Here is an 18,177-nt window from a genome sequence, read left to right as displayed (position 1 = left end):
TAAAAAAATATTAAAAAAAAAAAAAATTTGTTATGAGGACGACCGTAGGATTTCGCCGGGAGCGGGTGCTAATCTGGAAAATTGCACCCGCTCCCAGCGAAATCGCGGTAAAATTTCAGCCACAACCACGTCCCACGACCGTGAGATTGGTGGTTACAGTCTGTAACGGAATCAATACGACCATCCTTCGAAAGCCTCGTGCACCCCAAGAACACGGAGTGACCGAAGGACTACCGCCTTCTGCATTTTTCTCGCAAGTGTTTTGGCATATTGTTGATACGCAGGGATGCTTTTTATGCCATTAGCGAGTGAAAGCTTGGCACCTCCAAGAGCGCCGATGTTAAGGACGATTAGTTTAACGGAATATTCCGGGTACAATCGTTGCAACTCCCTTATAAGGTCTCGATACTTCTCTTTCTTTTCATTCTCCTTGGCTCACGTTAGCTCACAAGACATTAACTGATCCTTCACATTTCTGTGGAAGATACCGTGCATCCTCTTATCGAGGAGCTGTTCACGAAAGTTTTTCTCTTGTGCTTTCTAAATCCGGGTCTTGTGCTTTCTTAATACTGTTGTGAAGACATTCAAGACTCAATATTCCGCGACCACCTTAAAGGCGTGAGACGTACAGTCGCGGAACGGAAGACTTAAGATGCATGCTTTTGTTCATGTGCATAACCTTTCTTGTCCCGATATCAAGAGATCTGAGCTCGTTCTTCGTCCATGAAACTACTCCAAATGAATAGAGTAGTACCCGGACGGCAAGGATGTTCGTTGCAGATACTTTGTTCCTCGCCGACAGTTCGGAAGACCAAATCTGTCGGATGAGACGTTTGTATCTGCTTCGGAGAGTATCCTTTATAGATGTCACATCCTGAATGCGGCTTTGTGGCACGCCCAGGTATTTTTAAGTCTCTCCAGCGCAAAGGTATCGTATGGCGCTTCTATCAACGAGCTCAGGATCTTCAGGGGAGCCATTAAGTTTTCCTGGCTTGAAATAAACCTTGGCGCATTTGTCTAACCCAAATTCCATTCCAATTTCGTAAGTATATCGTTCGGGCCAAATGCTGATGGGTTGAAGAAAACTTCTCTCACCAGAAGGTTTTGATACAATCTAGTCCCGGTGCGGAATAGTGGCATTCTTTATCAGGTGTTATGAGGGTAACACAGTAACTGGAGGGTCTTGGAAGAGTCGAGATGGGTCAGAGAGAAACTGTTGATTTTCTCTGACCCACCTCTCCCTCCGCTCTAGGCGTCTCTTAGCGTCAGATAGTATCCGTATTCTCTCAATAATATGCTGCCTGATGGTCAGCGGCTTTGACTTTTCAAGTGTGTGATAACGGGTCCGGAGTTCACACGCAAACTTTGGAACCTTGGCGGTAAAACTCCTGCCAGATGTGATGTAGTCAATCACATACTGAATGCAGGACACGTACTGTCTTGCCCAGCCTATCTTTATGGCAAGTTGATGTATTCGTCTTTTGGTCTTATGGTCAACCGTTGGTTTTGTTCTACGGTTCGCATCGGCCAGAGCTCTCGCTGCATTATACACACAGTAACAGATAGTCCAGAGGTCGTTTTCTCCGGAAAAATGTCCACGAAGCTCGTCATCCATTTCAGCCAGATCTTTAGGCTTGAGAGAAACCTTGGTGTTGATGTTTCTCCGGGTCATAAAGCATCGCTCTTCATCTATTGGATGCCTGTCCGCGGTTGGTCTTAGTGTCGCCTCTCTTTCTCTGTTGCCGGCTTGTTCTAGCTGTGGTAGAGTAGGTGTTCGGCTTACATAGCCCCTTTTACGGAGTAGTTCAGCATGGTTTCGCAGACGTTGTTTCGAAAAGTGCGATAGCTCCGGGCGTTTCTCGCACCACAGAGCAGGCAGCCGTGCCATGTAACCCCGTTCAGGGGTCACACTCGCATCGTAGCACTCTAGCAAGTCATGAGTAAGTCGCTCCTTCCACCCAAAGGTCGCGAGATCCCGCCGATCCATCGCATTGAATCCATTTTCATTGGCTCCCCCAGCTCTAGATTGGTCAGCATTGTTGGCCGACCCATTGTCGAGAGCCCTGCGCGTTCTGTTGTTTTGAACCGCACTTACTACAACTATGTTTGGTGGTGTCATTGTTGTTCCCACGAGAAGCTAGGGAAAGGGGTTCGTCCATCTTTGTAGAGCCCCGCATGCAAGGATAAGGCTGCGTACTCTGAGAGGTCGCCCGGTATCCCAGAGTGACCGTTCTAGACACCTCACCCAGGTGCCATTCAGCTTGCGGCACTATTTTCACACCTCCGCTTGGGGGTTAATTCCTTCGGGACCACCCCTGGACAATTGTCCGCGACTGCCTATTTATTTTTGTAACCATATTCAGCAGAAACCCTTGGTACAGGGACCCTCTATCCGCTACCCGAGGACGCGTTCGGTGGCTTTGGCATAGGCCCTTCGGCAATATACCAAAAAGTACCAATTTTCAATCTCTGCGGCAGTCATACTATGTTCGCAAGAGACGGCATCTACTTAAGCCTATTTTGATTGTAGCACCAAATTGCTATATTCTAGACATAAGAGGGCTTTTTTCGGATAGTTGAAATAATGACGCTGCGATTCTACGAAACGAATTTGAAAGAGATGCTGAGAGAATGAGACAGTGGTTCCAGGAAAATAACATTATGAGAGTAGATAGAGGTTATCGGGATGTCACAGAGCTACAGGCTCGCCTCTGTATCAGATGGAAAATGCCAGCACTTCTACCACCTGGACAGCGACAGCTTTCGACGAAGGAAGCCAATGATTCACGTTTAGTCATGAAGTCTAGATGGATTGTCGAGGCTAGAAATGGCCACATAAAAACTATATTCAAATTCTTGGACAATGCTGTGCCAATGCCGCATCTTCTAAATCTGGTTGATTTTTATCGCATCCCTGGTGCAATCATAAATAGGTATCATCCTCTTATCGCCTTGGAAGGGGCTGATATAAACATGGCTCGACAATTGCTTCAGAAAGCCAGAGAACCGAATGTGGTTCAAGCCCTGGTGGAGGTTGAGGGGCTGCAAACACGAAATGCTCAAAGATGGATTCGCTTGAACTCTGAATATATTCCCGATTTCCCACTATTAATTCGAAACTATTTGAAAGAGCTAACTATTGGGACCATCCTATGTACAGGACAAGATGTAGAAGGACGACACAGTTGATTTCCAGGTTGAAATGTTAGGAGATACGGATAGGATTCCAGAAGCTGCATTATTGAGGATAAGGGTGTGCTCACGGTTCCGCAATGCAGCAATACATCCGTCATGGATTGCATACCAACCTATTCACGAAGATAATAAAATGAATGATGAGGAAGTCAAACTTGTTCAAGGTTACTGCTGTATATGTAACTCTGGTGCTCGAACTGCTGGTGCATGTGCACACAAGGGTGGTCCAAAAATGCATGGCAAAATTTTTTTGTATGCTTGACGGCAACGATCCCCCTAATTTTATTTCAAGTCCGAATAAAGAAATTCCGTTATTTTTTATTTTTTTATTTTAACAGGTGCCGGTTTTTACTTGAAGTTTCCCATGTAAAATGCATGGGGAAAAATCACTTTTTTCAGTTTTTAAAATAATTTTTTAGGGTTTGAAAAAATGGTACGGGGAAGTATGGGGGCCTGTAGAGAATTATGCAACGAAGAATTTCATATATCAGACATATGGGTTTGACACCCGTAACACACCCCCACGAGTACCTGAAAACTACACTTAAAACCAAAAATGTCATTTTTTCATGAAATTAACCTTTTGAACACTGTATTCTTGTATTTTTTTACTTATCATTATTGATATTGGTCTAGTGGATATATTCATTATAATTGGTTAATTAATTTTCAATTCTTAAATCAATGGAATTTGTTTAAATAATTTTTTTTTTCTCGAAAATTCGTTTTTCCCACTAAAAATTATTACTATGAGTCTAGTAGAATATTTATTAACATTGATTAATTAATGTTTTATTATTTAAACAAATGGACTTTGTTTAAACAATTTTTTTCCAAATTTGGTTTTTTTCCTTAAAAATTATTACTATTGGTCTAGTGGAATATTTATTAACATTAATTCATTAATTTTCAACTGTTTAAACCAATGGAATTTGTGTAAATATTTTTTTTATTAAAAATTATTAATATTTCTTCAGTGGAATATTGATCAACATGTTTGATTAATTTTATTTAAAAAACATTTTTTTAATAAAAATTATTACTTAAATATTACTAATAAATTAATTATTAATTAGTTATTAATTATTACTGATAAATATTCCACTAGAAAAACAGTAATAATTATTATTTTAAAAAATCTAAACGAAATTATTTTAAAAATTTCCTTTTGTTTAAATAATTGATAATGAAGGACCTACTGTTAATAAATATTCCACTAGACCAACAGTAATCATTTTTAGGGAAAAAACTAATTAAAAAAAATTCTTTTAAACGAATTTCATTTGTTTAAACAATTAAAAATTGATGAACCAATGTTATTCAATATTCCACTAGACTAACAGTAATAATTTGAAGGACAAAAAAAACATGTTTGAAACAAAATTTTTGAACAAATTCCATTTGTTTAAATAATTAAAAATTAATTAACCAATGATAATTAATATTCCATTAGACCAATATTAATAATTTGTAATAAAAAAAGACCAGAATACAATGCTCAAAATGTCGATTTTATGGAGAATCGACATTTTTTGTTTTAAGGGTAGTTTTCAGGTGCTCGTGGGGGTGTGTAAGGGGTTTCAAACCCATATATATGATACATGAAATTCTTTGTTGGATAATTCTCTACAGGCCCCAATTTTTTCCCGTTACATTTTGTCAAACCCTCAAAAAATTATTCCAAAAACTCAAAAACGTTTTTTGGGATTTGGAATGAAATTGGGGGGATCGTTGCCCCCTAAAATTAAAAGCATTTTTGAGCCACCCTAGTGCACACGTTGCCAGTGTATTGTGATTCCTCAGATATGCACTGCATGAACAAAATATTCGATATCCCTCGAGAAGACTAATCCATGCAATCGATGATGCTGGAAATAGGGCGCATGAAGAAAATCTCCTTGATGTCATAAATATTTGAAAATATATCTCAGTGGTGTCAATAGCCTTGACCTCTCCGCTTCGTCTAAACTATTTTCAAATTTGTCCTTATAGACTGGATGATCTCGCTTCAATTAACTAGATCTTTTCCAATCTTGTCTTGATTGGCTGATTCATTCCCAATCTTGCCTTAATTGACTAAGATGATCCAAATGTTGCCTTAATTGGCTAAATGGATTCCAATCTAGCCTTCACTGACTGAATCGAGTCCTATCTTGAGTTTCTTGGCTAGATTATTTTCAATTTTGCTCTTATTAGCTTGACCATGTCCAATATTGCCTTCACTGTTTGAATCATTCCAAATATTGCTTTTCTTAGCTGAACAAGTTCCAATCTTGCCTTCATTATCTATACCATTCCCAAATGGCACTATTGTTAAATTTTTGAAAGCAAGTATCATCCCCCTGCAACGACTGTATGTCAGTGTTCACTAATACGGCCAAGTGAAGCGAGGAGTGCAGATGGCGATGGAAGTCTTTCCAGCCCGTTTTCACATGGCAAGCATAGGCATAATTAGTTAGAAATTAATTTAATTGATACTATTTGTAATGAAAATCGGTATTATGCATCACATAATTTAAATTTCATATCTTTTTAAATATTAGAGTAATTTAATTGAAAAAATCGTTAAAATCTTGTTTTCTAGCTGCAGGAAATATGAAAGATTTCTATCGTAACACGGCGGAAATTAATTTGAATTATTTTTCAACTCAAAAAACAAAATTAAATAAATAATTATACTAAATTTTACTATTGAATTCCAAATTTTCGTACAAAAATTATATCAAGTATTTTTGAAGAAAAAAAGTTTTAAAAAAGCATAGAGACAAACAACATTAAAAGGTTAATGTATAAGAAAGTTTAAATAAGAGAAATGTCATATGCTGGTACAAATAAGCAATTTATTAACGAAAGTAACCCTGAAATAATAACAAATGAATAATTTGAATAAACGTAAACTACAATGAATGTATTTACACTGCTTCAAACTTTAAGCCGTTTAAGCCTCAGCAGCTCGGCTAAGTTTTTAAAAAATAAAATTTCGCGTTTTAGCTTCAAGTTTACTTTCTTTAGCGAACTTTCTTATTTTAAGTGTTAAATAGATCTTGATGACGTACACAAGAACGACACAGCTGTGTTCATCACATAGATATTTAAATGTTTTATTTTAAAGAAGCTCGTTAATTATAAGTTCGAAACAGTTATTCAAATGGCCACACTCTTTAATTAATATTATCTTGTGATTAATCATTAAAAATAATAGTTTAATTCAAACCAAAAAATCTAGAAGGTATATTTTTTCTGTTTTTTTTTTTACATTTACTAGAAATAATTTTTTCTAAATAAAGCTATCGTTTAATTGTAAGATAAATTTTCAAGATTTTTTATTAAAATACATAGTTCTTACCTGAGTTTGTATACTTCTACGATACTTTTTAAAAATAAATATATCATTTCTATTTAAGATCAAATGTTCGATATTTTTTTATTAAGATACATAGTTCTCATATAATTGCTTATATTTCTTCAAAAGAATTTTTAAAATAAAGGTATGGTTTCATTTCAAGATAAAATGTTCGACATTTCTATTAATATACATAGTTCTTATGTTACTTTTTATATTACTACAAAATAATTTTTTTAAAAAGATGTATCGTTCCAGTTGAAGGTAAAATGTTCAATAATTTTTATTAAATTAGGTAGTTTTCATTTGACTTTTAATATTTGTAAGGAAGAATTTTGTGAAATAAAGGTATAGTTTCATTTTGAGTAATATCTTCGATATTTTTCATTAAAACACATAGTTCTCATATAATTGCTTATATTTCTTCAAAAGAATTTTAAAAATAAAGGTATGGTTTCATTTCAAGATAAAATGTTCGACATTTCTATTAACATACATAGTTCTTATGTTACTTTTTATATTACTACAAAAGAATTTTTTTAAATAGAGGTATCGTTCCAGTTGAAGATAAAATGTTCGATAATTTTTATTAAATTAGGTAGTTTTCATTTGATTTTTAATATTTGTAAAAAAGAATTTTTCGAAATAAAGGTATAGTTTCGTTTTGAGTAAAATCTTCGATATTTTTCATTAAAACACATAGTTCTCATATAATTGCTTATATTTCTTTAAAAGAATTTTAAAAATAAGGGTATGGTGTCATTTCAAGGTAAAATGTTCAAAATTTCTATTAAAATACATAGTTCTTATGTCATTTTTTATATTAATCCAAAAGAATTTTTTGAAATAGAGGTATCTTTCCAGTTTAAGATAAAATTTCCTATATTTTTTATTGAATTACATAGTTCTCATCTAATTGTTTTTATTTCTAATTCTATGAATGAACTTTTTAAAATAAAGGTATGTTTTCATTTTAGGAAAATGTGTTCGATATTTTTATTAATAAATCCTTTCTCAATTTTATTATGTAATTTATTTTTACGCTTTGTCAAGACAAAAAAACCGGTGCGACCGGCGGTATCACATATATTTTATATCTCATAAACAGTTCAAACAAAAATATGTGAACATTAACTGCCAATTATTATATATACCGCAATATTATTATTAACTCACAATTAAAGAACATTCAATCATTCTAAATATAAATATTTTATATTTATACTTGCCACTCCCAGAACAGTGACTCCATCATCTGCAAACGTTTCTCGGTCCCACAAAATATCTTTCTTTTTAATTTCTCTCGCACATGCCATGTCTGGGTTTTACTACAAAATTTTCCCTTGGGATGGCTTTTTTCCAGACTTTTAGATTCATAACATGCATTGAAACTTCTGCCAGTTAAAAAAAACTGAATTTGCTTATTTCCAATTTTATTTTCATGATTTAAACGTTACATATACGGTCTACACATCAGCCTTACATTTTTTTAACTTTTAAATTATATTACTAACCTCTGTGACCGTGAACTCCGGACCCGTCATCACACACTGACCCATTTCCATTCTTCCAAGACCTTCCAGTTACTAACGACCACCCGTTCAAACCAGAGACGGTCGAAGCACTTTGGAGAGAAGTCTACGAAATGCAGCCTAGGCTAAACAAAGACTCAGACAACATAAATAGCTTCAATGAGGTGTGTGATGCCCTCATAACACCTGATGAAGCATGCCCCCACATCACTACCGAGGAGGTGAAAAAAGTATGAAGAGGGATGAAGAACTATTCCGCTCCGGTACCAGATGGTATCAAGACCTTCTGGTGGAAGAAGCTTCCTTCAACCCTTCAGCATTTAGCTCGTATTTTCACCTCACATTTAAAGTCGGAAGAGTCAATCCCGGAGTGCTTTGGTGGAAGGGCGCCAAATACTTCTGCCGAAAATAGGCAACTTAGATGACCCGAAGAATTACAGGCCAATCATTTGTCTGAACACACTGCATAAGATATTCACAGCTATCCTAAATGATAGGATTGTTCGGGCAATTGAACCTGTGTGGCAAGAAATGTATGAACAACGAGGCTCAAAGAAAGGCGTAGCCGGATGTCGGGAAAACCTGCTCATCGATAGATGTGTCTGCAAAGATGCAGCATTCTACCAGCGTGACCTATCGATGGCCTGGATTGATTATCGGAAAGCTTTCGATTCTACATCCCATAGACTTATCATCTGTCTTTTGGAAATCTTAAAGGTTCATCCTCAAATAGTTGGGTGCATAGAGAAATTGATGCCGCTTTGGAAAACCAGATTTACTATTTAATCTGAAAAAATTGTGTGACAAGTAACAAGATCATCTTTCAGAGAGGTTTCTTTCAGGGCGACACCATGCGCCCACTCCTCTTTTGCCTGAGCAAAATGCATCAAATCTAATCTATCTCGAGTACTCACTCCTGAAAGCCCGGATTAAGAAAGCACAAGAGAAAAACTTCCACAGAAATGTGAAGAATCAGTCAATGTCTTGTGAGCTAACGTTTGCTTTCCTTAAATCGCCCTGATTGAAGTCTGGTACGGAGGGTTTCATTTTTGCATGCCAAGACAGTATGATTTCCACCTTAACATACCGTCGCCACATTTTGAGCCAATACATTTCCGATGGTAGCTGCAGGGCGTGCCATGCACACCCCGAGTATTTAGCTCACATACTATCTAGTTGTCCAACTCATGCGGGAACGACCTACATCCAAAAGCCCAATGCGGAACTAAGAGTGCTTTATTACCATCTCTGTCACTCTAACAGCATTAACCTTAATATCGCTCCTCTAAATGCTCGTAGGGAAATAGTCAATTGTCGAGAATGAGAAGTGCCGCATATACTGCACCTTTATATTCTCGACAATTATTTCTGTTGCACACTTGATGCTTGACATGGTTCTTCTCGACATCGAGAAGCAAACCATATTCGTTATCGAATTTTCGGCAAAAGCTGACAAAAACATTATAGCCAAGGAGCATGAAAAGAAAGAGAGGTATAAAGAACTTATAAGGGTGTTGCGACAATTGTACCCAGAGAATTCTGTTAAACTAATCGTCCTTATCATCAGTGCTCTTGAAGGTGCCAAGCTTTCACTAGTTAATAGCCTAAAAAGTATTCCTGCATCCTCAGGGTGCACGTGACATTTGCCGGATCGTCGTATTGATTCCGTTACAGACTGTAACCACCTATCTCACCGTCGTGAGACGTGGTTATGGGTGAAATTTTACAACAATTTCGCTGAGATCGGGTGAATTTTTTCAGATTAGCACCCGCTCCTGGCGAAACCCTGCGGTGGTCCTTATTACAAACTTTTAATTATATATATATATATATTTTTTTTGAAAACACATTTACATAATTGAGAATCTTAGAAATACTTGGAAATAGTTCAATGAGAAAATGTAATTTTTGATTTTCCATTGTTTTTTTATTCTGTCAAAATTTGAATTATTAATATTTCAAAAAAATTCAAAAAGTTTTTATGTTAATCTTGTAGAGCATACAAAAAACAACATTTTTCTTCTCTTGCCTTTTTTCATAACGTGCGTTATTTGGTTTGCAATGTTCATTTTCGTGTGTTTTAGGGAATCGTGCTAACAAACTGAAATTCTACAGGCACGCACACCGATAGACACGTTCGTAAAAATCTGTTTTTCGAATTAAGGTGGTCTCCAAACGTGGAGATTTGACAAAAACTGGAGAGGACAAATTTTACAAAAATCAAAATATCTGAAATGATTTTTCAACCAAAAAGGTGAATTAGACAGCAAGAAAATTAATATAACTAAACAGTTGATGTTTGAAAGAAAGAAAATAAAAGTTATACCAAACATGAAATAGTTCAGTTTAAAAATTAAACAAATGTATTTCGAACAAAAAATTGAATTGTTAACAAAATTCTTAAATAAAAAAAAGATCAATAAGCAATTTGTACATCTTGTTGGGGTGCATAATTGTTTTCTTATTATCTCTTTTCGTATCTTGCATAATTTCATCGAAAAAAGGAATTTTTTATTTTTCGAAATTTTTTTTAATATCAAAATTGGAATTTTCGATTTTTTACAGAAATTCTATAAGTTGTTACAATAATAGTCTACGAGCGGCCCCACATAGAATTTTGAAAAAAAAAAATTGTTCTCAAAAATTTTGTAAATGCTCTAACTTTTTGAATGTTTATCCAAAATAGCTGGCTAATTAACTTGACCTTTTGTTTCTGACACTCAAAGAGTGTGCCAAAGGCCAATCGAATAGATTAATTTTTTCAAAATTTATCGTGCTCACAGTCTGGCACACATACATGCATATATACATACATACATACAGCCAGGCGCACTCGTAAAAAGCTGTTTTTCGGATATTGGGGGCCCCAAAACTTCTTTGCGTCTCATCAAAGGTGTTATTGTTTGTAAATACATAGGCAATGACAGATAAAGGTTAGAATGACACGCTAGAGAGTAATTGAACAGTATATTGCTTTTCAAGTGGGAGAAGGTGGTGGGAGGGCCAAGGGTGAAACCCTGGTGGGGGTGTAGGGGGTGAAGCCCCCGCGGTAAGGTTTATAAGAAAATATAAGAAAATATCAATCCTGATTTAAATAAAAGAATGATTAACACCCCGTACTTACAATAATAAGTACAAAAAATTGTTTAGAATTTTACCGATAAGTTTCACAGAACAAAGTACTGACATTTTCGTTAATTGTCCACTATTTACCATTTAAAACGTGATATCGATGAGGTTATAAGCAATTATTGATTTTTCTGTTCACTCTGCTCTAACGCAAGCGCAATTGGGAGGTTGCAAGCTGCTCTAGTCAAAGTTCCGCGAAAATTTGAATTGGTTAAATGAAAAATTGCTCTTTTTAATACAAATTAATAATAAAAGTTTCTAGGTTATTCACAAAACAAATTAAAAGTTTAATTTATTTATTTTGAAAACTGTGGCGAGACGAACACGCTACAGTTATCTCTGAGATCATCATTCGTTCACGATCGAAGATGGAGACTGAAGTTAGCCTCTATTCTCGAAACGAGGTTCGATAAGAGGGAGAATGGCTGCAGACAACTGCAGATAAAGTGGAATGTATATACTTTCGATACCGGTTACGACCTAAAGTTACTTTCGCAGTCGCCTGTTTCTACTTTCCAGTCTAGTGTTGAAAACACAACTTTCGACCCGCTACGGGGGCATCGAAAGTCAAATTTTCGATACATGCGTTATGAAAAAATAATTGTTTAACATTTTTTTCCAGTTCAGAGAGGTTCACACAGAAGAAAATCATTTTAACTATATGTGTATGCAGGGAGAACTCAATCGCTAAAAAAAATTTTGAGTTACTTTGCGGGCAGTTTTAAAAAATATGAAACCGAGAAAAACACGTTTCAAGATTTACATGTTGAAAAAAAGCAGCATCAGCAAGCTAGCGCCGAGCGCGCGTGGCGCCTTTTAAGGATTAAAGAATGTAGCTGCGACTCTGAAACTTTCACAGCATGTTTTTGGGACGACTAGCTTTCATTTAAGTAAAAAAACTCGATTTTTTTAAGCCGTTACATGGGTCGCCCCCCTTAACACCTTTCGGACTGCCACCCTTCAATTGACAATGCAACTCAAGCGTTGTAGCGTGCATATTATAATTCTATTTAATAATAATATACATAACTTTATTACCTCGGTCTAATTTTATTCCCTGGTCAAATTTACTGAACAATCGGTATCTTTTGAACCAATATTTTACTAATGTTTTATCGCCATCCACTTCGGCTGGGAGATTAATATTCCTCTTATTTTGCTTTCTTTTCTTCTTTCTCTGAATTTTCTTAACACTATCTTCATCCGCCAACTTTGTTCCCAAGACATCCTCCATATCAGTTTTACAGTCAACAGTCATTGGAATCTGGTTAGCTTCAGATATTATTTCGGTTTCGGATATTGAATTGTGGTCAGTAGGATGAATATTAGTATCATTTATTATATGAATGATATTAACACCACTACCTATATCTGTGTCTAAAAAATCTGCGTTCGAACTTTTTTCAACGAATAACGTGCTATTGTCATTAGTATCATCTCTAATAAGTTTCGATCCCGATGAACTTGTAATGGATTTATTAACTGCAAAACGTTTCTCATTCATTTTTGTTTTGAGTGTAGAAGCACACTCTTCGTCGGAACTAGAAGTAAATGGTGTGTTGGTCAAGGAAATTTTTCCCGTTGGTTGAATTTCCACATCAACCGTGTGCTTCGTTGAGCATTGAGATAAGATTAAGTTTACCTAAAAAAAAAAGAATTTTTTTATCATTATACAACAAACATCTTCTTTCATAATTTATGAATATTACCTTCTTCTGTGTATATATAATTTCTTCACCATTTTCGTTAAAATATATGTGCTTGTTAACAGGTTTTGGTCGACTGAATTTCATTTTTAATTGCCTATTTTGCAATTTGATATTACGTTTCCTGTACACAACTTCTCCTTGCAGTTTTTGTCCTTCATAATTTTCATTAAAAGTATATCCCATTAGTAAAAATGCTTTCTTCACATTTACTAAGCCCTCTAGATCACCGTCTGCATCATGACTGTAAACCAGGTGTATTTATTACAAGATTGGCATATCTTTTGAGTGTTTCAAGAACGTCTGCGTTTTTTAATTAAATTACATCCCATCTTTCCATTATTTTCCTGTTTTGTAATTTTTTTTACCTAAGACAGCACTTGAAAAAACATGGATTTTGATCACAGTTTATATCTGCTCCCGGGTAGCTTTCGCAGTAAATCTAATGAAGCCATCGCATTTAGCTGATATTTATATATTTAAAAAATATATTTCTTTTATCTAAAGAAAATGTGAATTGAAATTAAAATAAAATTGACGGACACTGCAATTAAATCGTGCTTATGAATTTAAGTTAATCAGGTCCCTCAAGATTTTTTTTGCTGAATCCCGGCGAATAGAATATTTAAAGACTATATTAGTTTTCACGAATTTACAAGAATTGACAACCAGCTCCAATCCAAAATTCTCGCAAAGCAAGATTCAAGGAGACTCCTAGAAAATTGTTCTCAATTCTTCTCAATTAGTTTATTTTTATAGACACGGTCTAATATTTATAAACAAATATTAAATTTATTATTTTGTCATTAGGAAATCTCTATTTTTCATCTAACTAGGAAGACTACCCAAGAGCCGGCCTGCGATTTGGTTCGGTAGTATAATTTAGAGCAGGCCTGGCCAGAGGGGAAATCGACTTAATCGCAATATATTCGAGTTCCTCCACCACTTCCCACTTGTCAGGTCCGGAGACATGGGGGCAGGGACTGAGAGTAATAGATTTTGCTCAATTTGGATTGTAAACACTGAACCGACGAAAAAGGAACCGTACGGTTTAACTCTCCTCAAGATCCGAAAATGTTTACTGCGGGGTGAAAGTAATCCCATCCAGAGTGAACTTTGCTTCCTTCTCAATCACTCAGAAACGAATGGGTTGCAGCATCAAATGGTTAGCATTTGAATCTCGAGAAGACCAGGTACAGAGGATCGGCCCTTTAGTTTGTGTATTGATAAAAAAAAGTTCCCGGGATTCCATCTTTCAAAGATCAAAACCTCCAGAATTTTGAAAGGTTTTGCTCTCGATAAAAACTTAACCGAAGATACTTTTGTTACAGTGGACCCCGTGAAGCCGGGCAACTCAAAATTATCGTTGCTGGGCTCCATGGTATCCGCGTACCAGATAAAATCAGAAAGTATGGTAGCCGAGCTGGATGCCTCACCTTGGTATCACGTTAAAGTATCATAATGGGCAGCACATTGGCTAAGAGAAGTCTTGAGCGGAGGGAGAGATGGGTCAGAGAAAATCAACAGTTTCTCTCTGACCCATCTCGACTCTTCCAAGACCCTCCAGTTACTGTCGAACACCCACCCAAACCAGAGGAGGTCGAAGTATTTTGAAGAGAAGTCTACGAAGTTCAGCATAGACTGGACGAAGACTCAGAAAATATAAATAGCTTCAAGGAGCTATGTGTTGCCCTCATAACACTTGATTAAGAATGCCCACCCATCACTACCGAGGAGGTGAAAGAAGTATTAAGAGGGATGAAGAACTATTCCGCACCGGGACCAGATTGTATCAAAACCTTCTGTTGGAAGAAGTTTTCTTCAACCCACCAGCATTTGGTCCGTATTTTCACTTCATATTTGAAGTCGGAAGAGCCGATTCCAGAGTGGTTGGTGGAAGGGCGCACAATACTCCTGCCGAAGGTGGGCAACTTGGCTGACCCGAAGAATTACAGGCCAATAACTTGTCTATCTAAATGATAGGATAGGATAGGATAGGATAGGATCCTAAATGATAGGATTGTTCGGGCAATTGAACCTGTGTGGCAAGAAATGTATGAACAATGAAGCTCAAAGAAAGGCGTAGCCGGATGTCGGGAGAACCTGCTCATCGATAGATGTGTCTGCAAAGATGCAGCATTCTACCAGCGTGAGCTATCGATGGCCTGGATTGATTATCGGAAAGCTTTCGATTCGACCTTCCATAGACTTATCATCTGTCTTTTGGAAATCTTAAAGGTTCATCCGCAAATAGTTGGGTGCATAGAGAGATTGATGCCGCTTTGGAAAACCAGATTTACTATCTCATCTGGAAAAAATCGTGTGACAACTAACAAGGTCACCTTTCAGAGAGGTGTCTTTCAGGGCGACTCCATGAGCCAACTCCTCTTTTGCCTTCCACTATTACCACTATCTCTAGAACTTCGCCATTCCGACGGGTACTTGTGCGGCAAACCTGCAGATCGAAAGTACAAGGTCACTCATGTATTTTACATGGACGATCTTAAGATCTATGCTAAAAACAAAGAGCAAGTGCATCTACCTCTGGGGATTGTCGAACGATATAATAAGGAAATTGGAATGGAATTTGGGTTAGACAAATGCGCCAAGGTTTATTTGAAGCGTGGAAAACTTAATGGCATCCCTGAAGATCCCGAGCTCGTGGATAGAAGCGCCATGCGACACCTTTGCGCTGGAGAGACTTATACATACCTGGGCGTGCCACAGAACCGCATTAAGGACGTGACATCCATAAAAGATACTCTCCGAAGCAGATACAAACGTCTCATCCGACAGATTTGGTCTTCCGAACTGTCGGCGAGGAACAAAGTATCTGCAACGAACATTCTTGCCGTCCCAGTACTACTCTATTCATATGGAGTAGTTTAATGGACCAAGAACGAGCTCAGATTCCTTGATCTCGGGACGAAAAAGGTTAGCATGCATCTTAAATCTTCTGTTCCGCGACTGTACATCTCACGCGGTCAAGGTGGTCGCGGAATATTGAGTCTTGAATGTCTTCACAACAGGATTATTCTGGGTACAGCACATAGAGTTGCAAATGGAAGAGACCCTCTTCTTAAAATGGTTAGGAATCACGAAGAAGTGGGCAAAAGAACGTTTCTGTACAAAGCAGCGCAGAAGGCTGCTGAAACACTCGGACTTAACAACAGTATTAGGGGTGAGCAAAATGCATCAAATCTTATCTTATCTCGAGTACTCACTCCTGAAAGCCCGGATTAAGAAAGCACAAGAGAAAAACTTTCGAGAACAGCTCCTCGATAAGAGGATGCACGGTATCTTCCACAGAAATGTGAAGGATCAGTCAATGTCTTGTGAGCTAACGTTTGCTTTCCTTAAATCGCCCGGATTGAAGTCTGGTTCAGAGGGTTTCATTTTGGCAGCAAATGAGTTTATGGCTTTAAAAATCGAACGCCCTATTAATATTATTACATTTTGCGAGCGACCATGAATATATAATTTTAAAATTAACAATCTTACGAAATGGGCGACACAAATCGGCTGATCATTGTCCATAGAAACCACGAATCAGCTGACGTTTGGGAAATCCAAATTGATATTCTCAAAGGTCAAGAAATGTCATGGGATAGTCCAAGAAGCTGATAATGATTCGCATTACGTGAATATAGTGTTTTTCTGCATTATAATCTGCCAGCGACTGGCAAGCTGCTAACCACCCTCACTTATCTAATTCGCATTTTATAACGATAGGTTCTAAGAAGAATAGGCTATCTTTCGTTACCATTCAGAATAAAACTAGCTTCATATTTTATGAAATTTATTAAATGCGTAGAAGTGTTAAAATAAATAACAATCTTTCAAAATATCTTCGTTTCAAAGTTATTGGAGACTAAATTACATTACAAACTGTAATACAAAATACTGTAGTTTTTAATTCGTTGGAAATGTTTCGAAAAATAATAGGTTATTTATTCCTCCTAAAAAGTTAGCCAAATAAAGTTAGCCAAATTCTGAACGGCAACGAAAAGATATCCTATGCTTCGTAGAATCCATCGATAACAACCTACGTAAACTAATTGAGTAATAGGTATAAAGACATTTTAGTAGACAGCGAATGAGTTTATGGATTTAAACAATCGAAGGTCCTATTACTAATATTACATCTTGCAATCGACCTTGAACAGCTAAATGAAGTCAGCCAAATACTCAACGGCAACCAAAAGATAGCCTAATTTTAAAATGTATAGATTTTGTGCAGATATAAAAAATTATTATTTTATACAATAATACCAAGGATATATTTTCCGTTGTAAATTAGCATTCTTATACCTTACATCACTTTTATTTTGTTATGTAAAGAATTTTTACGTACTTTTTGAAGCAAAAATGTTTTTTATACATGTACAGGTGGTTATTGGGTCTTTCATATGTATATACTTGTCGACCCAATAAACACCTTTATATCTAGCACTCAGCTTAGGTAAAGCATAGTTTATCGGGTCCTAAGTATTAAAATTACATTTGTCTTTAATCGCTGCTTATATATAATAAATAAGACTTAACAAATATTTCTGTAATTACTTGAAAACTCTATGTAAAGTGCTAATTTTAATATGTAAAGATTTTTTGCAGATACAAAAAATCATCATTTTATAAAATAATACCAAGGATATATTTTTTTCCGTTGTAAATTAGTGTTCTTATACCTTACATCACTTTTATTTTGTTATGTATAGATTTTTTACGTACTTTTTGAAACAAAAATGTTTTTTATACATGTTAAGGTGTTTATTGGGTCTTTCATATGTACATACTTGTCGACCCAATAAACACCTTTATATCCATCACTCATCTTAGGTAAAGCCTAGTTTATCGGGTCCTAAGTATTAAAATTACATTTTTATTTAATTGTGCCTTATACATAATAAATTGGGCTTAACAAATATTTCTGTAATTACTTGAAAACTCTATGTAAAGTGCTAATTTGAATATGTAAAGATTTTTCGCAGATATAAAAAATCATAATTTTATACAATAATACCAAAGATATGATAAAAAGAGATATTTCGGGTTTCACTCGTGTAAGAAACTACGAATTCGTAGTCTCTTACACGAGTGAAACCCGAAATATATCTTTTTATCAAAATGAATCATCGTGAAAACACAAAATCTATTATCAATACCAAAGATATATTTTCCATTGTAAATTAGCTTTCTTACACCTTACATCACTTTTATTTTGTTATGCAAAGCATTTTTAGATCCTTTTGAACGAAAAATGAGTTTTATA

The 18,177-nt window shown here is 36.0% G+C and overlaps 1 protein-coding gene across 5 annotated transcripts in view; it reads right to left on the bottom strand.

Moving 5' to 3' along the window:
• LOC117174089 (trimethylguanosine synthase) overlaps positions 1–18,177 on the bottom strand; it is a 180,836-nt gene that overhangs the window by 41,358 nt on the left and 121,301 nt on the right. For all 5 annotated transcript variants that reach the window (XR_004467258.1, XM_033362788.1, XM_033362787.1 and 2 more), the window contains 2 exons: positions 12,909–13,149; positions 12,238–12,841 (listed from right to left, as the gene is read on the bottom strand). Coding sequence is in view for 4 of the 5 variants with exons in the window: in XM_033362788.1 (XP_033218679.1) it covers positions 12,238–12,841; positions 12,909–13,149 (845 nt within the window). In the remaining variant the exon portion in view is untranslated. The remainder of the gene's footprint in view (positions 1–12,237; positions 12,842–12,908; positions 13,150–18,177) is intronic.

Source organism: Belonocnema kinseyi, chromosome 6 (genome assembly GCF_010883055.1).
Source record: "Belonocnema kinseyi isolate 2016_QV_RU_SX_M_011 chromosome 6, B_treatae_v1, whole genome shotgun sequence".
Classification (NCBI taxonomy): domain Eukaryota; kingdom Metazoa; phylum Arthropoda; class Insecta; order Hymenoptera; family Cynipidae; genus Belonocnema; species Belonocnema kinseyi.
Note: the sequence above shows the minus strand (reverse complement) of the source record. Positions and strands in the feature narration are given on the sequence as shown.